Here is a 27645-nt window from a genome sequence, read left to right as displayed (position 1 = left end):
TACTTGGAGAGGTTACTGTGAAAAGTTTGGCATCAGTGTCCTACAAACAGCACGTGATACTGTGCTGCTCCGTTATCCACCAACCCACACACGGAGAGCAAGAGCACAGGGTCTGTGAATGCCACAGGATTCAGACTCATTTCCAGGACCAGTGTATCTCTTTCTAGGGAAAAAAACCCCACTGCTAACAGCTGTAATTGTCATTTGGAGATATCAGGATATTCACTGTAATGCGTCTCAAGAGTTTCAGGAGAGCAGAAGCTGAAGTAACCCATTCACAGAGGAACATTGCATCTTGTTCTCTATACTTTACAGAGCTACCTTGACAAAAGACACATATAAAGAATATATAAATATTTAGGATTTCAACTATTCAGGTCATATGCAACAACTTCATATTGTTTCTTTTTCATCTGCAAAGACTATAAATTTATTTGCCATAGGAGTTCAAACCTGGTGTGATTTCAGTTTGCTTTGCTCACTCCATTTCTCTTCTATATATGGAGAAACACACCCTGTCACCTGCAGCTACTGACATCCTATGCAAGGCCCAAATTAGTTCCTCACTAGAATTCTTCTATTGAATCAGTACTGGGTCATCTTCATAAAGGACACAGTAATGAATATATGTTTAATTGTAAAATCATGAACAGCTATCTTTAAATGCTTAGCCACATCCACAGTGGAACTCTGACATTCCCTGACCTTCTCCAATTTTAACTGTTTAACGCTTTATTAACATAATATTCCTTCCTACTTGCTTAGATATTAAAGGACATTTCAAGTGCTGCATGCCATGATTTAAGAAGCCGTAAGTCAACTTTGAATTTCCCCAAGTGTACAAGTATAGATGAACCAGGAACACACAATATGTTTTATTTGCTATACCCAAGCTCTAAAGCTCATTAAAGAACATTCTTGCAATTTAACTATTTCTTCCTCCAAAACAGGGTATCTTCCAGTAGTGTCTGAATAACAATAGTTTTGTTAACACTGTGTTGAAAGCTTAACTTGCAAAGTACCTTTGACCTGTGAAGTGCCTTGAAACTGCAGGAGTCCCTACTAGTTAGGCCTATCACAGAGTTGTTATTTCATGCTGCAATGCAAAACTAGACATTTTGATTCAAAATTCTTGTAAAATTTTCCTTCACCAGGCATAATACTGCTTATCATTAATGTTTTTAATAATTGCGAAACAACAAGAAAATACTACTTGGAACAAAACAAAAAAAAAGAAGAAAAAGGGAAGTCATAAGGATTTCTCATCCATAAGCTTCATGTCTTTCACTTACTTTGTTGGCAGTCTCCCTAGCTCCATACTTAAGAGCCTGACAGAATCACAGTATTTTGAGTTTTTCCCTAACTATTACATCTTACCCCCAAACTGCCCAATTTGAAAACCTCTGAAGAAAACAAAACCCACAAAAAGTCACTCGAGGTTTGTAAATAGTTTAGCAGCTACCTTCTTCCCTGACTGTACTGTCATTAATAATTTTTCATGATCTTAACAGTTGACTAACTCTTCAGGGTTTGCAATGTTTCACAGAATAAAAACATTTGCCACACTGGGCCTGGCAAAATTTAGCATCAATTACTTCTGCCAGAAGGAATTACCAGAGTGGGACAGAGCACAGCAGGAGTGCTGCCTGTGCCCTCTCACATGACCTAATGCTAGCACTTGGATAACTTGGAAAAGGAGGGCAAACAAGGCTGGGCTCAGATAAGGACTTCATGGGAACCAAACAAATCAAACAAAGCCGTAAGACTGGAACAGGGAAAGGAAAAGAGTACAGAAGTTTTAAAAAACATTAGATGCATATTAGCGCATATTAGAAGCTGAACAGAGGACTTTCAAGTCTCAACAATTTTATCATAACAATTGATGAGAATTAAAATGTATCTAGAACTATCCCAATTAAAGCTACACCTGGTTTTCTTAGATCAAATTATAAAAACTGAAACTCTTCTGAGATTCTGTCCACAGAAGAGTAAGTATTGTAACAGAATTTATTTCCATATCCTTTCTGAAAAAATTTGGAATATATTCAAGGTCACAAAATCAGGCATTCTAAAGTTTACAAATATTCAACTATTTAATTTACTGGCCAAATGCTCCAAGAAAGTTCTGCTTTACTCACTTTCCTGTCTAGAATGTGTGTCCCAAAGGATGAATATGCTTTGGGAATTTATTCAAGTTTTATAAATACTATTTTTCTGCAATAAATGAGATGTGGTTCTTGATCTCAGAAATACAAAACTAACAAAGGTTGCCCAGAAGAACAGGAACCTCTTGTCCTCTGCTACCCAAACTTCTAAGTGATGGCAGGTACATCATTTAAACCAAATATTTCACCGGGCAACATTAATCAATCTCTGTTTCTCCACTTGACTTAGCAGAAACCTGAAGTCAGAAGTGCAGAAAATTTGAACCATAAATGAGGTCAAGATGCTGATGCTCTTAACATAGATATACCTATATATGGATGTTAAAGATATAGATAGAGATGATATATAGATATCCTGGAGGAGGGACACTGGTAAGACAGAAACTAGAGTCTAGATTTAAAACTACAAAACAAAACCAGCCATTTCTTCCCTTAATACATTTTCATCCTGTCCTCTTCCAGCTTCTTCCTCTTCTTTGTTTTTCATACCTAGGCTTTCCCTTTGCTTCTTTCAGATTGACTTTCTCTTTCCTTCATTCCTGTCAATTTTGTATGTGTCTCAGTTCAGCTACAAATTAACTCACAGAGACAACCTCACCTTACTTAAGGAGAGTACAAATTACTATCAGCATTATTAGAAAACTTAAATCAATCGAAATTTTGTAAGGAAACCTTAACTCTTAAAAAAACATGTTAGCACAACTGAAAACAGATACTCAGGCTGGGAGGTACAGTTTGTGTAGCACAAGTTACCTTTGAACAAGAAGGGTAACACTCCTGTTTTAAGTAGGAAAAATCCTCTCCCTACTGAAGATAACCCCAACCCTCACAAAAACAGGTAGAATTAGAAATTAAAAAATAAAGAAACCCAGACTTTCCTTTAATCTAGTTTTGTGGAATAGGTCAGAATTTGTTCTCTTGCACACACTCAAGTAGCTTTTTGCAAACTGTGTAAGAAAATACCCTCCATTACCATTAACTCAAAATTTCCAACAGAAAAGCAAGTCTTAAATACCTGAGAGACTATTTTTGTCTCATTTTTGTATCCTGTCAAAGATAGTGAGTTCCTACTCCATCATAGCATAATATAGGTAAATGTGTTGCAATAAAGACTAAAGCAGATAAAAACACCAACCTTTTATTTCCATCCTCAATAGTTTTATCACAGAAAAACATGTGTGAACATTGTTCATACTAAAAGAAAAGTTTCAATCTTCACTGCATTTCAGATTAAAAAGTTTTTTTCAGAGGGGAAATGTTAAACAGCTCTAATCCCAGTCCTGGACTGCAGAAAAAGTAGTTTGTTTGAAATTACTTTTTAAAGAAATCAGTGAATCAAAATTAACTATAAAATCCTGCCCTACCAGTTTGGAGGAAAAGAAAGAAAAAAACCACCTCAAGAGCTGCAGTACTACAATCAGAGTCATGTCAGAACATTGGAGGAATTGAGCAATTAATATAGATGATTTTTAGGAGATGCTCAAGTTTTAAGTAACTTTTTCATATTACAGAGGCTGTTTCTCAATATAGCTTTTGACTAAGTCAAGACACCCTCTGATAACATAAAAAAAAAAAAGGAAAGCAAGCTGTATTTCCACTTAGTAAAACTGTAATAGAAACTGAAATACAATAATTAACCTATGAAATAACTTGTAACGCTTACAGAATTTCAACTGATGTGGTTTGAGGGGTGGAGAAGGGAAAGATTGTTTCAATACCTTGTCTTCCCTCATCATTGGTAAACAAACCAGCATCACTGCTGCTCAGACTGCTGGATTCACTGTAATAAGAGAAAGAAAGAAACAGATCAAAAGAACAATTGATCTTTCAGTCGTAAAATTTTAAGGAGACAAGGCTGTGCTCAGATTGAACTTAAGCCCAACAGAGATCGGAGAGAAAATAGAATGATTTTTTTTTAATCAAACTGCAAATATCCCAGTTCCATTAACTACAAAGCGTATTATTTTTGGCACATAAAACCATAGGAATCTAATGGTACCCTGACAGTAAGCCAGATGTGACTGCAACGAGGTGCTGACACAATTGATGCATTTTATTATCTGCTTCCATCAAATGCTCACTGCTCCTTTCTTATGCTGTGCAATTCAGCTTGATCTTGGAACAGCACTGCTCAATAAAATAGGAAAAGTCTCAATCAAAAGCAGACTAAGCCTTCCTTCAGCACATGAAATAGAAGAGTCTGAAAATTATTTCCTTTTAAATTCTAATTTCTCACAAAAGTCTCTGGTTTTTTATGTAGTTCACTTGAGTATATGAATTATATAAAATTAATCTAATTCATATTTAATTATAAGCATATATATGTTTTTATCTTCCTTTGGGAGGCATCCCAACAGGATTTGAAACACAACATGGTAGCAGGTGACACAAAGCAGTGATTGGGTTTTTAAAAGCATATACATATATATATATAGATATCTAGGTAAGACATATCTGTGTTTGAAGATTGTCTTAATCCTTGCTGTATCTCAGGCTGATCCAAATTCTTGATGCATAAGCAGCACTTACACTATATCTTATACATAATATAATATACATAATATAATCAGAACAGACTTAAGCACTCGCACAATTGCCCTAAACAGAAGAAAGGTGATGTGCATGCAATGAGAATGGAACCATCTTCGTGAGAGAGACCAAGCCTTGAACTCTCTAATATTGCAAGTCCTTTTAGCAAGCATCCCATCCTCACTTTTATTGTAACACAGATGGCTTTACTGTCCCATAGGTTTCATTGTGCACAATTCTACATCATCCATTTCAAAGGAAAAAACATCCCTTCATCATAGATTCTTCTTGCTTATTTATTAATTGTTATAATTATAACATCAGAAAATCCTTTCAACCCTGATATTTCAGCCACTTTCTCTACCAAAATTTCCAATTTTGAGAACAGCCTCCTTCCCTTTTTAAAATAAGATATTTCAATTATGAAATAATTCTCATTGAAGGACTAGTCAGCACATGAAAACATAACCACTTGAAATATTTGAAAAATTTAAAAAAAATTAAAAAATTCAAACTAAGACTAGCATGTGTTAGCTATGTTTAGCGTGTTTAGCCATGGCAGCCACAGTGTTCACTCTCCTCAGGCCACAGTCACATTGGGCAAGGATTACAGCTGAGATAATTGCTACATGGCAGTCATTTCACTGAATAAATTCAAAACCTCTGGAATGAATACATTAATATCTAAGTACATGAAAGCTGCTATGATGGAGTATATTTCCAGTTTTAATATAATTTTGAAGTGTATTGCAATTCCTTTGCTTTGTAATGAAAATTCCACTCCCAACAAGACTTCCATGAAAAAGCAAAAACCCACAGACTCATTCTAGTCCTACAAAATAGTGTGCACAAGAAAAATTTGGAAGCAACAGCTAGGCTATCCAAAAAGCTTTCACATCTTTATTTCTACACTTATGGAAAAAAAGAACACTTGTCATTCACAGTTCCTATGACTAACAAGTTGTCTGGTGCCTTGGTTTTGTGTATGACACATGGGAGCTTTGTGCCATCCCCAGGACCTGACCAGCTCCTGTTTTCCCCCATGGCCACAATGGGTGGTGCCTCCGAGCTTCACTGCTGCTACTCTTTCAAAACAGGCAACTGAGATTTCACCTCTCTTTAGTGACTTCCAGCACAAACACGCGACAAAGCTTGTGGGAATTAAATAGCACCCAGAGTATCACAGGCTGCTGAATTTGGCTTAAACTGACCAAAAGCTGTGCATTGAGGATAAGGATGGATAAGCCCTGATCAAAAAAATGTCATTCCCAGTGCTTAAAACAATCCTCCTAGGAATTCATATTTGGGATCATTTAGATGCTGACATTTCAGGAGTTTGAAGACTCCTCCTCCAACTTCTGAATCATGCACTTAAAAACTGGTTATTGCTGTTTGGTGTTTGAACACTCACATGCACAGACAAAAGCCTGCAAAAGAAGTCTCACTTAACATTTTTAATGTGCACTTCAAAACCACATTATTTTCAAATAATGTCATGTATACACTGAAAACTTCTGACTGGTTTTAGAGCCAAGCAATTTAACTCCCATTAAAAAATATCAGCTTTGTTTTGTTTTTAAAAACAAACTTCTAAAAAATTAGTCTTTTTTTTAAGAATTACCGAATTATTGCACTGAATATACCACTGCACACATTACTGCATACAAAACAAAAGCAACTTTGTATACTTTTTATTCTTCCTCTTCCAGCAAGTGTTGCTGAAGTGCAAGTGTTATCCAAGATGCTTTGTTACCTCTTTGTATCTTGTAAAATCCCATCTTCACTTTTCAAATAAAAGCTTTCTATTTCAGAACATACTCTTCTTAAGGAGTTTGTTGGTCCTTTCAAATTCTTCTAGCTAAACGATCTCTAATAAAGACACTAATGCATCTAAATAAAGTTAAAGTTAGATTAAAACAAGTTAAAATTATGCACATACAAAATATTCTGACACAGTATCACCTGAGATGCTTAGATACAGATTTCTAACCACACAACGAAATGTAGGTTTTCTAATTCAGTGATTTCCAAGCTTTCTGGTACAGCTGGTCATTGAAAGAAATTCAGTAGAATGACAGGCCATCACTCTACTGTGTGCATGAGTGGAAAACCCTATGAAGATGAGAATGGTTTTAAAGACTTTTTACTGGGGCCACAGACAAGTATTTGGAGTACGACTTGAGCAAAAGCAGCTCAAGTACTTGGGGGTAACAAAACATTAAGAATTTTGAAGAGGACAATCAACTTTTAAAACAATAATGTTTATATTGAGAAAGAAGATTCAGACTGACCTGATTAGCTCAGTTCTGGGAGTCTACAAGAGAATATCCTTATTGATCGCTCTTCTCTCCACCCAAAAATTAGCTACAGAACTTTTGAGTTGAAGAACTGTTACCCTTGTAACATAATAGAAAGTCTTTTACAAATAAAAAACACAAGGCCATGGAGATATGAAAAACTATGCAATGGTTCCTAGTTTGAAGGAAATTTTTAAACATCTTTAGGTCCCAGGTCCCAGACTTGGAAGAACAGACTCAAAGTATCATCAAAGAAAAGAGAAGTTTTCTAAAAGGGTTCATGACAGCACAGACTCCTAACTTGCATGTTAAAGGGAAATGTTTAAAGTTACACTGGCTGCCCTGAAAGATGAGTTCTGCTCTAGTAATTAACATGTAAGGAAAAATGTTTAAGGCTTGGGATTTATTTAGCTCTTCCAGCTGCTCCTTGCTCACCAGTGAGGGACAGAGCTAGCATGTAACAAAAAGACTTAGGACTTTTCTGACTGTAACTGGAAGTAGGCACTTACCAACACTGCTATTACTACAGTAACCAACCTGACTGCTCTGGTCAAAACAACTCTCTGCATCTTGATTCTACCTGTCCAGTAAGGAAAAGGCTTAATAGATAAAATGCCTACAAAAAAACCCAGGGAAACCCAGTGCCATCAAGGAACTGATCAAAATTTTGTCTTACAAGAGGTGATTGTCTTGCTGACACTTTGGCATTCAGAACCTGGCATGTGGAATAAAACAAAACCAGGCTTACCAGGCCCTGCAGTTAACATCCCCTGTGTATGGTGGAAAAATGACTTACACCTTACTGTGTTGTCAAAATAGTACTTTGGAAACAATTACCATTGCAGTATGACTGCTGTCTGGAATGGATGGATGAGGTGCACTGCCAAAGGGTCATCATTCCTCCATTTTTCTAATGGCAAGCTCAGGTGTTTCTGAACTGTAAATTGGTTTTTGCATTTCGTAAATGATCTATATCCTTGGCAACCTGCAGACTTTTTATGTCCATGACACACCAGAACATACTGTCTAAATGGTGACTCTAAACACTGACAACTTTTCTGACAAATAGAGATAACAATCAAAGCACCAATGACTAGCAATTGGAAAAACACTAAATTCTTATCTGACAACTGTTACCAGTTGAAATAGCCAGAAAATCCCATGTTATTTGTATGTGTATTTTGTCATTCTTAATCTTGAAACAACTAGAACGTATTATTTCACAAAACTGTTTTCTTGGTTATTCCTCTTCTAAATCACTCTCTATTTTTTGCTGAATTCCTTAACCTGGGCAACTAATACACAAAGAACAGTAGATGTTAAAAAACTAAGAGTAATTTGTTAAAACAGGTATTATTGATGCTAGAATTTTATCTCTGGAATCAACAAGAAATCTGACGATTCCCAATACAAGCAACAGTAATAAAAGCAAATAAATATTATCCAAAGTTTCTGCAAAAAGAAAAGGAAAGAATAACCTGTCACTCATGTTTTCATCTGAGCCTTTTTGCTCCTCATATTCCATTTTGTCCTTATTTGCTTGATTCACTTCTTCATTTTCTATAACTACTCCTTCATCCAAGATTTCTGGACCTTGCCGAGCTGCAGATACTTTTCTTTTTTTCACTTTGCTCTTGGAAAACTCTTGGTGCTGGTATGATTTATTGTTATTGTCCATTTCTTGATCTCTGCTGTTATCCTGCTGTTGAGTTATTGTCAGTGCATTAGAGACTTCTGATGGCAGATCTATTGCCATGCGTTTCACCTTTCTCCTCCTGCGCAAAGTTCTGTTTCCCAAACTGTCCACAGCCAAATCTGGTTCATGCCACAGAGGTCTTTTGCCTCTGATATTATTCAAGTTTGAGGAAGGCCTACGTTTAGCAACCAACAGCTGATCATCAGAATCACTGTGGTCTTTCTTGGTAGCATGATTCTCCCTGTAGTCTTTGTTTGATTCCTCTAAACTGGAATCGGAGCCTTCACTTAGGCAGTGACCAGTCTCCCAGGGATGATGGGTGGTAAATGAACGTCTTTTCCGTCCCCTCCTTTTCCTTGCCTGTCTCTTTAGAAGACAAGACACGCTTCGAGAATGATCTCCAGTATCAGCAAAACCTCCTCTGGCTTGCTCTGAACTTTCTTCCAATGCTGAGACCAGATCATGAACCAGCTCCTCCATAGTCCTACTGAAATGCCTACAGATTTCAAAGGAAAAAAAAAAAATACAAGAAAACAACAAATGAATTAAAAGTGCTAAGTACAACAACTTCATTTGGCAAAATCATTTTAGTCCCTTTAGGCAAGGTAGAATAATCTTTATAGGATGGCCATTGACTCTTTCTACCAAGAGATAAAATCCTTGCCAACCAGTCCTACAAAATTTGAAGCACATCAGCATAAATAAGTTCCTTTTAAAAAGTATCTTCCCAAACTTCTGTCTTGGAAAGAAGAGGCAGACAGGAGGTTCCCCCATTTGTTTCTGGCCTCACTGTTATTGCTTGGTTTTAATTAATCTCATCACATTTATACGATGATGCATGGCAAGAGCATCAACAAAGAGCATTCACTCTAACTGCAGGTAAGGAGCACATTTTAAATTTAGGAATGGGAAACGGAATACATAATATTCTCCTTGATGTACATTAATGAGTTCTGCTTAAGACTTTCATTATGATAAAATATTTTTAAGGATGATTATCTCTTAATGCTGTCTAAGTGCCAAAATGAATTTAAGACAGCAACTCTTGGATAATATGACTTTTTTTCCTAATAGCAACTAATTCTGTCTTTCCAAATGGCTGATATCTATTCAATAAAAAAAAAATAAAAATTATTCAGTGCGGTTATATTGAGAGAATACCCAACTACAGATAATTCTAGAGTATTAAATGCAAAGTTTCCTACCACATGTAGGCACTTGCATCCATAGAATCCCATGCTTGCATAAGGAAAAAGATCCCTAAACACACAGAGTCAAATTAAGGCCTTTCCCTTTTAAATGTTTTGCTCCTTCCTCTTCAAATTTCACTAGCATTTAGCATGCCTTTAACTCAATATGCTTCAGTAAGTTCACCTGTGCATTACATGAACGTAATTACAAAAACATTAAATGATTGCTGCTGGACTCTAATCCTTCTCTGAAGGCTGTGAACCTTCTCCATAAACACAGCAATCAGACTCTCATACAAAAACATCAGAAGACCCCCTTCCTTGAGGTAAAGCAAAGAACAATTTTCATGCTTGCTACTACGTTGCACAAAATTATACATATGGAAGATGTACATTCAGTAAATTATGCAGAGGACATTTAAAAGCAAAACTCTTTACTTTCTTTTACAATATAAATAGCTGGAGAAACCTATAACAAGTTTTCTACACATGGTCAGTGCTGGAGACATGGAGAAAACCTAGACAGATCACAGACAGCTTCCCTCCGCCACTTAGCACAAACTCCAACATCAAAGGTACCTAATGGTGATGGTTGAATGGGCAGTCTTAAATATTAATGGAGGAACTGAAGAACATGATTAAGAAGAAATCCAAATGAAATATCTTACCTAAAGAAGTTATATATTCTCCTTTTAAACCATTTTCAGAAATACTTACTCTAAACATTTCAATTGCAAGAACAATAAAAGCACAGAAAGTGGTAGAAATACAAGCTAATTTTGAATTCTTGAAACTGCTGTGTCACTTCCATTTATTTCCCATACCTCTTTTTCTGTCCTGATATAACCTCTAGCCATATTACTCCCTCTTAATGTTTTCTTTCACTCTTAGTACAGCAGAATTATATCGTCTTGTAAATGGCAAGACATCTCTGGAAAAGTGCTACACTTTCTCCTTAATCTATTTGGTTCACAAGATGCTTAAGCAGATGCATCGAGTAGATGCATGTTTCCCCACAGTTATAGCTGCAGTGGGAGGGCACTCACCCTTTTAGCCTTCCTGTTAAACTCCCTTGAGGACAGGCATCCCCAGAAGTGCATGTATCAGAAATGAGATGCCCTTGAGATGTAAGGGGCTTTTCTGCACTCATTTGACAGAAGCCATAACACTTGAACAAACTGCAGCACATTTCACTTAATTTGAGACACCAATTCCCTCAAACACTTTCCCAGGCCTTCCTGCCACACACTTTTGCATCTATGGCAAACGGCATCAAAACTTGAATTTGTAGGCTTAAACCCAGATTTAGCTTTCCAAATCAACAGATTTCTGCTAACCTGCCAGAATATGAACTAGCTTGCATAAATCTCTTGCAGCCTATTCTCTTAGTGATCCTGCTGCACAAAGTAAAAGGGAAAGAGGAGACAGGGACATTAATGCCTCGCACCACAGTTTATGATTAATTCCTTCAATTCAGTATCCCTAATCTGTATGGGTAACTGTATCACTAAAATCAATGTAGCTCCTAGAGTGGACATACCAATTTACTCCAGATAATGGCACAAGTACAGTGGTAAAATTGCCTTAATTCCAAAATATTTCAAGATCAAACACAATATACCCAGCTCTGAATTTTAAACCCGAATGAAACTTGCCCTGAATTCCTCCCAAAATACTGCAATACAGATGGTGCCAGATCAAAAGACAAAGCTCAAGAAAAGTGAACATCCTCAAGTGTTTTTGAAGTAAAGGGATAACAAGATACTTAAATGACTCTGTGCTAAGTAATGTGACTTAATTTCCAGCAGACTATGACTTTGAATATTACACAGTCCTGCAATTAATCTTTTCTACTGAATATCAAGTCTCTTCATTGCAACTCCTGAATAAAGATTTGTAAAGGGCAGTGACCTTATTTGCCCTAAAAATTGTAGCCATGGTCCAATGTATAATATAACTATCATTAACTGCATCACCTCCTATGCAGATCAGACAAATTAATATTTTATTTATTTCAAAATGATTATGAGAATTACTTAATCAGTTTGGGACAGTGCAAGCTCCTTTGCAATAGATTGAGAACACAAACACAAACCACTTCAGCTTTCTATTCACACTGCACTTTCAACATGTCAGTGGTCCACATTAAAACTCCTTCTCCTGAAAACCTGAAAAAATAAGAAAAGAAACTCTTTTGCTTAATTTTATTGGTGCTCTCATTTCTCCTGCCATAATTGAAGAAAAAAAATCCCCAAAGGTAGCAGCAGCCAGATAGATTTCAGATTAACTGTTCTATCTTCAAAATTCAGGAGCATATCTCTATTATAGCATTATTTATCAGACAAACTCAGTTTTGAAACTCTCTATTGTTTGCAACCAGCTGTCAAGCTTGTGTTCCAAACCTATGAAGAAATTTTAATCATTGCTGCAGATGGAACTGTAACAAAAATATTTGCATTTGAAACAAGTTGAAAAATAACTACAAGAAGTATTAAGGACATTAGCAGTGAGTATCAGCAGTGTTCAGTAAGATAAGAAATTTCAAAGGTTGTAACAATGAATGTAGAACAACATATTGAGGTACATAAAATATTAAGATGAGCCACAGTTTAGCATGACTCATGTAAGGCTATAAAAAAGCTGTTAGAGCAACAGCCCACAGCTAGCAATAAACTGTAATGTCCTCACTAGGAGAGGATCCTACTTTACTACAAGAACATCTAGTTTGCCTACACTGACCTTTACATTTATCTGAAGCAATTTTAATGTAGTTCACCAAAGGCTGATCCATTTCCTCTCTAACCCTTAACAGAACAGACCGTATAAGTCCTGTTTGCAGGAAACAGCATAAGTGCTTTCACCTGCTCCAAAACAAATCACACAGCTTCTGTTCAGTATTAATATTCAAACTGAAAATCCTAATGGAAATAATAGACACTTTTTCAGTGAAAATTAAGTATCATTTTTGTTCACCTTTCACCTAAAGCACATAACAATATAGAGCTCTGACTGCTCACAAGATATTTAACAAACGCACAGTGATGTTAATTTAGTTGTACAACTCTTAAGGAGAGGCATTGTCTCTTGCCAAGCCAACAGCTGCACTTACATTTATCTTCTAGTTCTATACCTTTTCCTGTTAAATAGGACTGGGGCATCTTGCAGCTAAATTTATGCTGCATTTGTGCTTCATCAATTCCAAAAAGAACCATGAGTTTTACTTCCTTCTCAAACCATCTTGATCACAAGCTAAAAGCAAAAGCAAAACCAAATAGTTCCTTCAACATCGGGATTATAAAACCTGACTCCTATAATCTTTTCCCATATGGATTCTCTGATGTCTTGTAACACAGTTGTACCCACAGAGTACCTTTATTTTCAGATAGGTACTAACTTGAATCCCATTTCTCCACCTCAGAAATTATTTTCACAAAGCCTTAGAAGCACTCGTTTGGAGAGCTCTGCTTTATTAATGAGTGTGACTGAAATTTGGATTGAAGAGGTGCAATTATTTGGGAGAGAACAGCACATGATAAATCTCACTGCCTTGAACAATTTACAGATTCAAAAAAGAGAACTATCATGGTTCTTGGGACACACAAAGGGGGAAGCAAAACAAAGCAGCACAATTAAGTAAAAATTATTAAAAAGCTAGCAAGAGACTACAGTAGATCAGGAAATCACTGATAAACCTCTGTTACACAGAAGCTTTTGTTTCCCTTCTTCCCAGGTAACAAGATGAGGAAATGGCCTTGAGCTGCACCAGGGGGGGGTTTAGAAGAAATATATATTGTGAAAAAATTCTTCATTAGGAAGAAAAATATTAGGAAAGAATGGTCAGGTATTGAACCAAACTGCCTGAAGAAGTGGTGGCAGCACTGGTGAAAGTGTTCAAAAAACATGTAGATGTTGCACCAGGTAATAAACCACCAGTTTAGTGGTGAACGTGGAAGTGCTGGGATAGTCAGACTCTGCCTCAGAGGGTCTTTCTAAACTTAACAATTCTATGAGCAGAAACTGAAGCTGTGCCTAAACTATCTAAACTCCCTGCCATTAAAAAGCCATCACTAAGAGGTGGACAAAGCCTCCAGTTCCACATCCACACATAGTTATGTCATTTGGCACTATCTGCTGGACCACAGGTATGCAAAGCTACACCACAAGCCATCCCCTCCATCCCACAACCATCACTGCAGGGCATAAGAGCTACCTTCCCAAAAAGCTCCACACTTTGCACCTTCTGAGGATCCTCATTCTTGTAAAGACTAAGATCCAACACATTGGCAACACGTTCAAAGTAAATCTGACCTGTAGGCCAAGGAGACTTAATAAAAATGTGATTTTCATGTGACAGTATCAGAAGAGACACTTAGAGAAATTGAATGGTTTTGACTTTCATATGAGATAGGATGGACAGTTATAAAAGATAAAGACTCTTGAGACAAACCAGAATATCATGCTGGAGCACATCTATATATGAAAAGAGAAAACCAACTCCCAGATCCCAGGCTATTTTCATTCTTCAAGGTATGCCAACTCGCCTTTTTTTGTCATCTGTTACGTACGTAAACAAGTTTGACAAAATAATAAAAGTATATGAGAATTTTGAAAAAAAATGAACATTTATGGAAGTGACTGTTCCTCAATTAAAGACAGTTATTTCACTGTCTAGAAATGTCTACAAACTTCTGTATCAAATATGCAGCTCCTATATATTTGAATGCATACATTCACTATCAACATTTTATTCCTCTAATCATAAATTTTGGGGTTCCTTGAACAAGAAGCCCAGTTAGCACAGATGCTGCCTTCAGACTTTGTTGTTCATAACCTCCAACCAGGACTGCAGAGATAGCAGCCAGGACAGGTGGACCCATCATACTCAGGCCAAAGTCTCTAATGCCCTGGAGGTTTGGACTTCTCAGCTGAAGGAAAAGGATGGGAGACTTTGGCTATCAGCAGCCATGGACAAGGACCTCTAGTGATTAATGGACTAACAGGAACTGTCCACTGTCTACTTTATTCTCTGTATTTATTTGCCACACCTGGTGCAGGGATCAGAAATGTCAGGAGGGTGTGTTTCAAATGTTCCTTATTGTTAAAGGGTTAAGTTAATATTAACTAGGGTTTGTGAAGACAAATTGAGAAATAGAGGAGGAGTTGAGAGGAAAGCTAATGTCTTGATAAACAATTTGATGAGTGAAGGTGTGGGTGTTAACATTTTTGAAATAGGTCTTTATGTCTCTACTAACTTTGGGCAGCAGGCTCCCTGCAGAGCCCAGACAGCTCGGCTCCTGAAACAAACAAATGGGGGTCTGCACAAGCCTGAACTTCTGAGCTTTGGGGTAAAAGAGTAGGTTCAAGGGGAGAGTATGTGGTAGGCAGTTCGGGAAGGCTGTACCTTCCTAGTACCCCAGCCAATGGGGAAAGGAAGAGGGCAAGGTATGGCCGGGAGCTTAGGATAAAAGGATGCTGCGCCCTCCAAAACCTTGAGTGAGAAAACACCACAGGTGTGTGCCCCAGTGGATTCTCTCTCTTTATTTGAATAAAGGTGCAGGACTCCTGTCTCCTTTTTGGACATCAACTCTGGCATTTGTGGATTTTCCTGACATAAGGAAGAACCTCCTTACTGTGCAGGTGACCAAACACTGGAACAGGTTGACCAGAGTGTGGAGTCTCCCTCATCAGGGATATTGAAGACCCATCTGGATGCAATCCTGTGCCATGTGCTCTGGGATGACCCTGCTTGAGCAGGGAGATTGGCCCACCGTGGTTCCTTCCAGCCTGAGCATTTCTGTAATTCTGTCCTGTACAATAAAAAGTATTTCAGGAATGATGTAATTTTATCACCTATTATATTGCTGATTCCCCTAAAAATTAGGACCAGGCTAATTCGCAGTAAGTACATCTGACTTTTCTAAAACTGCTGGTTATCTAAGAAGGCACAACAATAAATACTATCAGTCTACTCACATTTATCTGTGAAAAAGTGTTCAGTACAGAGCAATGGCATACAGTCAAAAAGATGTTGACATGAACTACATTTAACAAGGCTCTAACACAAATGAATTGGTCAGCCAGCAATGAGATTTGGAGCAACTTGTCATGAGAGAGGGCAATTCTTGCAATCCCATTGCTGCCATTTACTGATATGCTTGCCCTTTTCAGAAGTATGACTTCATTAATTAATTGTCAAGGTGCAGAATCACATGAGCTGTCAAATCATGGTAATATGCTAAAGCACCACAGTCATTATCAAAAGAATCAGAATGCCCAACAAACAAACTATTCTTAAATTGTCACATGAATTCACAATTTAAATGAAAACATTCTGCTTTGGAGGAGCTTTACCACTCCAAAAAGTGAAAAATTTTACTCTGTGCCAGCTCTAAAGCTACTCACCTGTTTAGGATCTTAATGTTTTTAGAAAGCACAACTTCTTAATTTTCTACATTGAGTATTAGACACTGTAAAAAGTATTTTCCTGCATCCCACTCAAACGGGCCTCCTTTAATAGACAGCTTCTGAAATAACTTGTGTAGAAGAATAAGACAGCAGCTCTGAGGAGTGGTCAGATTTTTAATGGACAACATTTCATTATTTTCCTCTGTATTGAATTCCTCTGAGCGGTGTACTAGCATAAGCAAAATCTTTACTGTCTGATGACAATTACAGAAAAATATGCCTCCACCTCATGTTGCTGAGGGCTACTCTAGAAGCCTCTGGAACTAAATTATTTTATGTAGACATGAAATATTAAAATTAAAAGACAAATAACAGGTCAAATAAATAGTGAAGTATTTGACAGAACACAGATACATGTTGGAAATGTCTGAGGCAATGCTTCTGCTGTATGCAGCATTAATACTCAGATAAAAACACTTGTGCCTCTGAGTATACCTCATTCTCTGAAACATTCTGAATTACACCAACAGAAGTTGTTATATTTACACCAGGCAAATTTGGATGCCTAGCAACACCTGAAAACTTGTTCTAGCAAATAATTATCAGCTGGGGAAATAAAATCTCTTTTTGAGAGTATTCTCATTTAGAAAAATGTAGAGAAAAAATACCCATAAGGGGAAAAAAATGATGGTATCAGCAAAAATGGAGGAGAAACAAAGCACTAAACCATTCCATTCCTCTTCCTCCCCATCTCCAGAAAAGAAACAAAGAAAAAGATGAAAGAAAATCTATTTCAAATCTATTTCAGCTGGGAAATCTACCAGCAGGTGTCTGTATATTTAACATAGACTCTAAAAGATGTTTATGAACTTTTGAAAAAAACCCTACAAACAAAACCCCATCACAATCCTCCATGCTTCCATTAATAAGTGAAACAAGTGAGAACCTACACACACCAATTGACACCAGACATATCACAAGATACCAAACATTTCAGAAAGAAAATTAAAGGCTTCCCAGCTGGTTGCTTGGAACATCTTGTTTCCATCAGCTCTCTCCACTACCAGTCCTTATATCTCCACGGCCTACTAACAGAACTGACCTTTTCTATTCTATTACTCAGCCTCCCTTCCTTACAGCAGTACAATAAAAATAATGTGGCCTTTGAGGTCACTATGCTAGCATAAAGTATTACATAAAACAGTAAATCTATGAACTTTTTTTGCAGGAGAACTACCCATACTTTCCCCGCTCGATGGCTACAGCAGCACTTGTTGATTCTTGCAGCAGAAAAGCTTTAAAGCAGGAAACACACACCGCACTGGATGTTCAGCTACACACGCTGCAAGGGCTTTAGGCCTTAGAGAGTCTGCGACTACTGGAAAACCACAGACAGGAAAACCTAAATAAGCTTGGGACAAAAGTTTTAATTTATCTTTCGCCTACTGTCCCTTTTTCAACAAGACGTGGAAGTTTCTTCCTCCAGCCCACTGCTCGCTCATAAACGCGTCCAGCCGCCGAGACACGACAGTGGCACATCTTGGACCTCCAGCCCCTCGTCCTCCGGGGGCCTGGGGCGAGCTCCATCACCTTCCCCCCAGCGAAAAGGGCCCGGCCGGGGGCCACCACTCGCCCCCAGGTTCCCACGCCCCACGCGTGGCTCGGAGATAGTGTCCGGGCCCCTCCCGCAGGCAGCAGCCCCGCAGCCGGGCAGGGGCGGCGGGCACGTGTGTCACCTCCGGGCTTACCAGCTCTTCCTCGCCGCCTGAGCTCGGGTCGGGGTATGTTCAGCGACCCGGAACATGAACCCGGCGCCTCCCCCGGCCGCTCCCCGAGGAGGCTGGCGCCGCTTCGCAGAGACTGGGCGAGGGGAGGCGGGCGGGGACCGAGGGCCGGAGGGCTCGGGCCGGGCGGGGAGGGCGCGGGCGGCCGGCGCTGCTCCTCAGTCCCCCATGATGAGAGCCCGGAAGCAGCCGCGGCACCGGAGGAAGCCGGACGCGACCACCTCGCCTCCTCCCTTCTCTCGCCGGGCCGCTGCCTAGGAACGCCGCGTCCCCTTCGGCACCCCCGCTTCGGGTTCGGTACAGCTCCGAGGAGCTCCCGCTGCCCCCGGAGCGCTGCCCGTGCCGGGCTGCGGGGCCGCCGGGAGCAGCGACACCCCCGCGCCCGGGCGCACTGGGACGGTCCCGTTGCCATGGCGGCAGCGTCTTGAGGGCGGGAGGAAGGAGGAAGCATGGCCGCTCTGGCCCGGCTTCAGGAGAGGCTGGAGGGACTCCGGGAGGAGTATTTCCTTACGAACAGGTACTTGGGCCGTACTGGAGGTGGGGCGGGATACACCGCCTTACGCTGGGCTGGGCCGGACAGCTGGGCCAGCCCCGCTCTCCGCCGGCAACGAAATGGAGGCAGCCCCCCTGGAAACTGTCCAGTTCTGGGCTCCTCAGTACAAGAGAAACACGGAGCTCCTGTGGAAGGCTGTAAAGACGATTAAGGAACTGGAGCATCCCTCCTACGAGGAAAGGCTGAGGGAGCTGGGCCTGTTCAGCCTCGGAAAGCGAAGAGTGGAAGAGAACCTCATCCGTGTCTGAAGGGAGGGTGTGACGAGGATGGGCCAGGCTCTTCTCGGTGGTGCCAAGCAGTAGGACGAATGGTAATGGGTAGAAACTGGTATACTGCAAGTTCAATCTAAATATGAGTAAGAACTTTACTGTGCAGTGACCGAACACTGGAACAGATTGTCCAGAAAGAGTGTGGAGTCTCCCTTAGTGGAAATATTCAGGAACCGTTTAGACACAGTCCTGTGCTCTGGGATGACCCTGCTTGAGCAGGGAGGTTGGACCAGATGACCCACTGTGGTCCCTTCCAACCTGACGCACTCTGTGATTATGCGATTCTGTGAAACTGTTTCGCTTTCAAATCCCTCCCGAGAGCACCAACCCACCGCCTTGTTCCCCAGCTTTGCCACAGCGATCTGAGGAGATCTGGTGGGCCTTTAAGGGGCCTGTTTATGCACTGAAAATACTGAGTGTCCCGCTCTTCCCTCGCCCCCCTGCTAATTTTGAGGGGAAAGGAGCCTCTGGAAACTCCTGAAACGCGCTTGAGCCTCGCAAGTTCCGCTCTCTCCCCCCTCGGGAGCCGACCTCCTCTCCCCGGTCCTGCTTCTGGAGCCTCCTGTGTCCCGTCCTAGAGGCGCTGTTATTCCCTGAGCATCCCTCAAGATGCGGCACGCCAGCCCCGACTCCCCGCTCTCATGGCTCACATTTGTGACTGCCTTGATGTTTGACCTTTGCAAGGACACTACTTCTTTTTTATTTTATTTTAAATTTTATTTAATTTTTTTAAAGTTAATTGAAAGAGATCAGATCAGATATGTTGTCCTTGTCCTCACCAATTGGGATGGTTTGTGCAGAGTTTTCTGACTCCCAGAATGGAGGCGGCCAACTTTTCAAGACCAGATTTTAGAAAATTAAAAGTTGTAAGACTCGCTTAAATATTGCAGAGATTTGTCCTATAAATCCTTTTATTCGGCTGCACTGTTGCTGTATGTGTAATGCAAAAGCTCAAACATAAAAAACCACCAAACATGTTTAGCATAGTTGTGATTTTTGTCTTCACTAATTAATGAATCATTTATTTTGGAATCTAATTACAGCATCATTAGCATGAATAGCAAAGCTCCTGAACATTGCAAAAAGTTACAGAGATCAAGTCCTGCCTGCATGTAAAGTGTTGTGTTTTTCTGTTCTTTGCCTGAACTTTCGCTCATGCTCTTGTGGCTGTACACACAGCAGTTCACTAAACAAACATCAGTTACAGGAGGCTATGCTTGTATTTCACATATTTCAGGTTAGAAAGAGTAGCCTGAGCCAGACTTGGAAATCCATCGGAGGGCAGCATGTTTGATGTTTGGGGATTTTTTTTTTGGCAGGGCTCTCCAAAAATGAATTGTTTCCCTTCTAAGAATGAGCTATGATCCATCCGTTTCAGAAAATTCAGATTTGCAGTTCAGAATGCGAATGAGAGGATTCAAAGAGCCCAGTGCAGCAACAAGTCTTAATCATATTTTTATGTTCTTAATAATATTCCTGTTGTGCTTTATGCAGAACTCTGTTTATGTGAGAGATATGAGGTGTCCTAAACTGGCTTTTCAGGGAAAGCACCTTTCTAGGAAAGAACTTGCCCAATGATACCACAATGCAAGAATACCGTAAGCATTTCCTGCATTTTGAGAAATACCCTCAGTATGAGGATTAGAATATACAAGATCTATTAATTCATTCTCTTAAGTGTTACACAGTTTTATCACTCTACTTGTTCAAGAACCTACTTTTATTTACTGTAGTATCTGTGTGTCAGGTGCTTGTGTAGGCCTTTTTAACTTTCATTACAGCCTTGGAGAAATATCTGTGTCTCTCAGAGCTTAATTCAATCAGTATGACTACTGTGCAATCTGATCAAAAGGGCAGATACCTGCCTGAGAAACTTACACCTTGAAACAGTTCTGCTGGCAAGGGCAACTGAAAGTGTTTGTGGAACTATCCTATGAGAAAAACAAGTCTGTTGGTTCGCTTCAATAATCTCTACAAGGACTCCTATTCCATCCTGGCCAGGCCAAACTAAATGCCAACTAGAGAAAAAAAACTATCAGGGAGTAAGGAAGGAGAAGGCTTCTGCTCTTCTAGGAGACTCTTGTCATTGCCAAGTGGGTAGGGCTGGGTTTGGAGCTGGCACCTCTGACACAACCAATCCCACATCCCCTTCATTTCCAAGCTGTATTTGTGGCTGCCTGCCCAGGGCCAAATCGCTCATACCCTTTTGATCAAAATAATTTTCCTCTAAGTAAAAGTATTCTGGATGTGTCTGCTTCCTGTGAAGACTGGGAAGCTGCACAGGAAAGGAGCAAGAAAACTCTCTAGTCAGTTTTGAAAACTATTAATTTTGTGATTTTAGGTAAAAAAGCCTGTTTCCCAGAGTTTTCAGGCCCTGAGAATTTCTGATTCATGTCAGATAGTGAAAATTTGTGCCCATTTAATGTGATTTGAGAGCACATGCTGCACCAGATGATACAGAATGAGTGGAGGTAATGTTTCTTGATCTCTGGTAGTAAATCTGCAATTCATTTAATTTTCAGAAATATAATGAGGATAATCCTAACTTATCAGATGAACAATAATCTTGTTGGTATTTACTGAGACAATTAATGTTGACATGAAACTTTATTAAGAGAGCTAATTAAGAAAACTAACAGTAACCTAATCATTATTTTTTTGTCACGTGTAACAAATTAAAGAATTTGGTGAATATGTTCCTAATAAAAGTGGGAAAGAATAAAAATCCATGGAAATTAAAATTTAAGTTCACAGACTTGACAGTTACTGACATTTTGAAACAAACAAAAAAAGAATAAAAGCTAGAGGTGATCTCATACCTCAGCACTGAAACTCATAATGGTAATGATTTCTTCCTGAACTCTCTGTAAAGTCTCCTCCAGACTAATAATATTTTCCTCTAATCTCTTTTAGATTCATGTTTTCCTAACATGACTTTTAGCTTTGTCGCAAACACTGTAGCTTCGCAATTTTATACAGTTGTGTGATGTTTTTTGTAACTCGGGTCTAATTATTAAAGCATTATGCACATTTTTCACCTACAATGGAAGATGTCCATGTGACATGCTGACATGTATCTAAGTATTGTAGGGGAATAAGAAATATCCACTCCCAAAGCTTACATCCTCTACAAGCTACAATATCCTTTGTTACCTTCATACTATGCAACTAATGTAAATTATACTTTTCTGCGCTACCATTGAATTATGTAGAATTAAAAGTGAAAAACCTGGTGATAAAAATCCCAAGCTGCAACAATAAAACATATATAGAATAATATTTTTGCTTTTTTTATATGTTACCATGCTGAGAAGTATTACTACTTTTATATTTTCAGAGCTATAGATGAAGACAGAAAAACAAAGTACAAAGCTGCTGTCAAGATCCAGCGCTGGTTTCGAGCATGCAGGGTCCGAGCCTATCTGAGGTAGTATATTAAGCTTTTCTTAATCCATGTTTCAGTGTTGAATTTTTCCTCAAAATTTCTCATGGTATTACTTGCTTTTAATAAAATTGGAGCATTTGGAAAAAAAAAAAAAGAAGGTAATAACTGTTACCCAGTTTTTCAACAGAATTAAATATATGCTGTGGCACTATAAGAAATAATAAGTTTTGACTTTCAGAACTGTGTACAATTAAAAAGGTGTTATATTAGAAAGCAAGGAAATTATCTTCAGAATAGATAGTGTTGTTTAAGAAATCTTGTTATGACTGGACAAAAAAGAAACAACTAGATGTCCCTTGGATACAAGGAAGGGCCCACAAGTTAGAAGGGCCCACAAGTATCTTCCAAGTCCAACTCCTGGCCCTGCACAGGACAATCCCAAGAGTCACACCATGTGCATGAGAGCAGTGTCCAAATGCTTCTTGAACTCTGGCAGGCTTGAGCTGTGACCAAGCTTCTCTGGGAAGCCTGCTCCGGTGCTTAAACACCCTCTGAGTGAAAAAACTTTTTCTAATACCCAACATAAATCCTCCCAACACAGCTTCAGGCCACTCCCTCGGGTCTTGTCACTGGTCACCAGAGAGAAGAGATCAGTGCTTGCCTCTCTGCTTCCCCTTGTGAGGAAGGTGTAGACTGCACTGAAGTCTCACTTCAGTCTCCTTCAAGCTGAACAGACCAAGTGACCTCAGCTGCTTCTAGTGTGGCTTCCCCTCAAGGCCCTTCACCAGCTTTGTTCTGGGAAATGCTGTATCAATTCTGGACTTGATCTGGGAGGTTGTTTCCAACCTCAGTGATTCTATGATTTTATAACATTGTTACATATTTCCTGGAAACTGTGGTTGGTTCATTCTCCCAAAAAACCCTCTTCCATTTTTTATGTCACACGCTCAACTGCTCAAGTTCATCTGCTCAAGCTTCTGTATCTTCATAAAACAGGGCAGCAGAGGGAGAGGTCTTCTAGTTTGACCTCTTGCCTGTTGCAAGGTCAAAACCTAAAGAATTATTAGCTTAAATAACATTTACTACTCAATGCCCAGTATGTCCCTCATAGGAAGATAGGCTGCAGTCATTGTGTACACTTATAATAAATGTAATCAAGCTGCATCAGAGGAGGTTCAGATGAGATATTAGAAAAAAAAAATTAAATCAAAGATTGATTAGGCATTGCAGTGAGTTGCTTGGGAAGATGGTGGTCAGAGACACCACCTCCTGAATTTCAACATGTATCTGGATGTGGCATTTGGAAATATGATTTAGAGGTGATATGGTGCTGCAGGGTGGACAGTTGGACTAGATCATCTTGAAGCTTTCTTCCAACCTTGATTGATTCTATAATTTTGTGATTGTCTCTGGCTTACTTAGGAGTACAGACTCAATGTAGCCAGTTCTCAATATTCTGAACTACCCAGAGACTGCCTTCGTTGAATGGAGTGTAAGACTTAAAAGTTTGATGTCCATAGGTAGGTGGTATGAATGATGCCCTTTACAGCTTTTTCTAGGCAGTCCCAAAGTAATGATTCTATAGTTTTCTGCAAAAATTTATGTGACATAAATTATGAAATTTTTAGTAGCAACATATATGTCTATAAATAAATTAATTAATAAATTAATAAGTGACAAAGTAAATATTCACTATTAAGCTAGGTGTAATTTTATAAAAGCAAAAAGGTATCTACAAGTGAATAAAATATTTAGAAATTCAAGTTATCAGTAAGTTTTGTCAAATAGTTAAAAATGGTACAGCTGTGAAAATGTTGCACGTGACAGAAAAAATTCTGGTCTGGTCAGATTTGTTGGTTAAAACCATGAAAAAAACCCAATTTATTATGCAAATTAAATTTCTAATAGTTTTTCATTAAACTTTTCTAATTGTATACAGGCAAGTTTGCAGTAACCCACATTCTCCAAAAACAAAATATGTGTGTATGAAGAAATATGTGTATATAATGGTATATGTGTGTGTGTGTGTGTGTGTGTGTGTGCAAGCGTATGTATGTATGTATATGTATATATAGTATGCTTGTAGTGGTAATTTTTATGATGCATAATACACTGTATGTTATTTTTATTATTATGACAAGCTAATAGATCTGAAGTCTGAAAAACTAATTATTTTCCTAATGTGTTTCATTTTAGACATCTGAGCAGAATGGTGATTTTGATACAGAAGTGGTGGAGAGGATATCTAAGAAGAAAAAACTTCAGAGAAATAGTGGAGGTAGAAAACTACTCTTTAAATTTTTGTTTGGTTATTTGTAGAATACGTATGAATAATTCATTCACTCATCATGAAATTAAAAAGCCGAAACTCAATCCTCTATACACACAGACACACACTTAACTTTACTGTAATGAAAAGCACCATTAATTTCAGAAAGCCTACTCATAACAGTCAAGTTAAGTCAGTGTTTAAGTGTTTGCAGCTCTGGAATATTGGTCCCCAAACCAGCAATGAGATCTGCTCATGCAGAAGTCTACTCACATGATACTAGTTGTGGGATTGGAGCTTTACAAGATGCTTTTTTTTTTTTTTTTTCTATTGCAGAACTTTTAATTTTGAAAGTAAAATAAGCCAATTTGTCTACACATTGCTATTTTATGTTTTAGTGGTACAAATTTCTTACTTAATGAACCTTGAAGTATTTGAGGTTTTGCCTTAAGGCACACAGCAGTCAATCTAATTCCCGAAGAGAGTGAAAGTGTGTGATAGCACATAAGCTAAAACCTCTGTTAACAGGTTTATGGAACTAAGAAGAAAATAATTTAACATAAAATATGTGGTTTACTAATTTATCAATTTATGTAAATATTTTACAGGAATGTTAAACTCATTAGTCATTTATTCTTGATTAAGTTTGTTAAATTGCTGTTTTTAAGTCAAAACAGACAATTCAGAAAGTAAAAAAAGAGCTATAATAAATCATATATTATAGACCTGAGTTCATACTCCCTACTAAACTATGTTTTCAACTAACAGGACTTGTGTACCTGAAAGATCATTTGTTTTTTCCCCAAGTCTATCAGTAATCTATGTAAAGATTTTCTCTCTTCCAACTTACTAACTGGCTTAATTTATAAATGATGAGCCATTCTGAAGGTGTGTGGTTTTCACTCGTCTTCTAACAGTAATTCCTGAATACAGAACAGATAGCTGCATGGTTGCATTGGGTTCTTTTTTGAAAAAAGTAGGACTTCAGCTGAATATTGTTCCTGAGTTTAAGGAAGGTTTGTTTAATCTAGTAAAGCTTCTGTAGAAGAGAGATATGATAATCTATCTTAAAATTTGTTAATGAAAAGAAAGAATCTCTGCAATTGCTGGGACAAAGGAAGGAAGGAATCAGCGTGATCAGATTTCCTGTAATCACAAACCTGAGACAGCTAACTCCCCTCAGCTTTCTGTTCTTGAATATAATTCTGAAAAGTAAAATAAAATAGTCTTTAATCAATAAAGCCTTGTGCATACTTAGTTCTTCAAATAGACATAACTGAAAAACTTGCCAAATCTGAAGTCTATGGAACAATGTAGGACAAAAAACTCTGCAACTTAATACATACATTCTAAATCAGATCATTAATTCATCCAATTTCTGGATTCCAGAACTTATTCAGTGTTAGCCAGGGCTCAAAGACAATCTCATCAGAAAGCTTACAAATTTTACAGCAATCAGCACAGGAAATTATCTTTTTCCCTCAAATACTACATTTTGTTCTTGCCGTCTCTTTGATTGGAGAAGACTAAACAGGACAGCTTGATTGGAAGCCAAGCTGAGTACCACAAGAGTATCAGATAAAAAGGCACATTCTGCTGCCTTTGGACCACTATATTCAGTGTGTTTTGGGGTGGGCTTAAATATAAAGTCCTTATATTGTTTTACTATCTTTACTCAATTAATGGCTCAACTTGGAATTTGTAAAAAGCCAAATCCCAGCAACTTAACATAACATTCAAGTTAAAGGACCAGGCAATGTTTTTTGTTGATTTTTTTTTTTTAATGAACTCTTGCCAATAACTGTTGTAATGACTCCTGACTATGAAACACAATGATGCATTTGGCATGATAGTTCCTTAAATACACTGGTCACTTTTAAATTTGTCTGCTGATAATGATTGCATTGGTATCTGCTGCCAGCAAACAAGGCAAAGCATATGCACAAAATACCCATGATTGCTTGATAATAAATCATTTTAATGATTATATTCAAAATTGTGAAATGTGAATGGTACTGATGCGGAAAATAACAAAGGCAGAGGCTCATCAGATTGGCTGTCCATATGTGCATCACCACTAGTATTTCATTTGCTTCTCCTCTAGTGCCTTTGATTGTTAAGATAATTATTTTAAAAATAGGTAAAATCCTAAAAAAAATGAACAACTATTGATGGCATTTATATGATTAAAGTTATGTGCCTTTCTACTCTAAATATTGGTGGTTTGATAGAAAGCTTTGTTTCCTAATTAATCTCATGCTAAAATTAAGAACTGCTCTCCAACAGTTTTCTTAATAGGTTGGTTACATTGATTGTGTCGGATTCTGAAAGTTTTAATAACCTACAGGAAGGTATGAGTTTTAGAATGAGGCAAACACCAGAATATGTGTATCATTGTTTCTTTATTACTATTTTCCCATAGTCAAAGAATCATTTGCTAAAGCAAGGGGAATTGTAACTCTTCATTATTTTATGAAGCTGTTATGCATGATGGCCATGTTTTCAGTTTACTTTGGAAGGAGATGCAGTTGAGAAAAGTGAATATTTATGTTATGTAGTTTGACACCACCCTAAGTAATTTAGCTTTAAGTCAACAACCAGTTTTAAATAGTTCCAGTCCAATAGAAATTAGGCAAATGCCTATTTACTCTACAAAACCCCCCAAAATACACCATTACCCCATTCACAATTTAGAGTATGTGTTGCTTCCTTCTCTCAACCTCAATCTCACTCTCAAACTCAGTCACATTCCTGCTTCTCTTTGAATTTATTTTGTATTAACTCTTCAAAGCAAAAGAAGACACCAATCAGAGCACATTTGTAGATGATCCCCAAGCATGTTTTTAAATACAAAAGGAGAAAGTAATACAAAAGTTTATATATATAAGGCTTCAAATATGTTCTAAAAACCTGCACTTAAGGTAAGCTGGTAGGAAGGCCTGTACATTAATACATTATTAATGTCAGACTTCATGACAAAGACATCCTGGCTTTGTGGTACATGAGGTGGTAGAGGTGGTACATGGATGAGATGAGAAAGTAATTATTTCTAGAGAGTCAACCTGGTAGTGTCACCCTTGAATAGGCATTTAGTGGAAAAATT

At 38.3% G+C, this 27645-nt stretch overlaps 2 protein-coding genes across 2 annotated transcripts in view; one reads left to right on the top strand and one right to left on the bottom strand.

The window, feature by feature from the left end:
* Positions 1–18336, bottom strand: part of GPATCH2 (G-patch domain containing 2) — a 121363-nt gene extending 103027 nt beyond the window's left edge. The window contains exons 1-3 of the mRNA XM_005523327.3: positions 18031–18336; positions 8470–9183; positions 3884–3945 (exon numbers count right to left, since the gene is read on the bottom strand). Coding sequence (XP_005523384.1) covers positions 3884–3945; positions 8470–9183; positions 18031–18086 — 832 coding nt within the window. The 5' untranslated portion in view covers positions 18087–18336. The remainder of the gene's footprint in view (positions 1–3883; positions 3946–8469; positions 9184–18030) is intronic.
* A 179-nt stretch (positions 18337–18515) lies between these two features.
* Positions 18516–27645, top strand: part of SPATA17 (spermatogenesis associated 17) — an 85625-nt gene continuing 76495 nt past the window's right edge. Inside the window, exons 1-3 of the mRNA XM_005523326.2 lie at positions 18516–18583; positions 22226–22315; positions 24470–24551. Coding sequence (XP_005523383.1) covers positions 18516–18583; positions 22226–22315; positions 24470–24551 — 240 coding nt within the window. The remainder of the gene's footprint in view (positions 18584–22225; positions 22316–24469; positions 24552–27645) is intronic.

This window comes from Pseudopodoces humilis, chromosome 3, assembly GCF_049639895.1.
Source record: "Pseudopodoces humilis isolate 2021_Gansu_Grassland_sample_001 chromosome 3, ASM4963989v1, whole genome shotgun sequence".
NCBI lineage: Eukaryota > Metazoa > Chordata > Aves > Passeriformes > Paridae > Pseudopodoces > Pseudopodoces humilis.
Note: the sequence above shows the minus strand (reverse complement) of the source record. Positions and strands in the feature narration are given on the sequence as shown.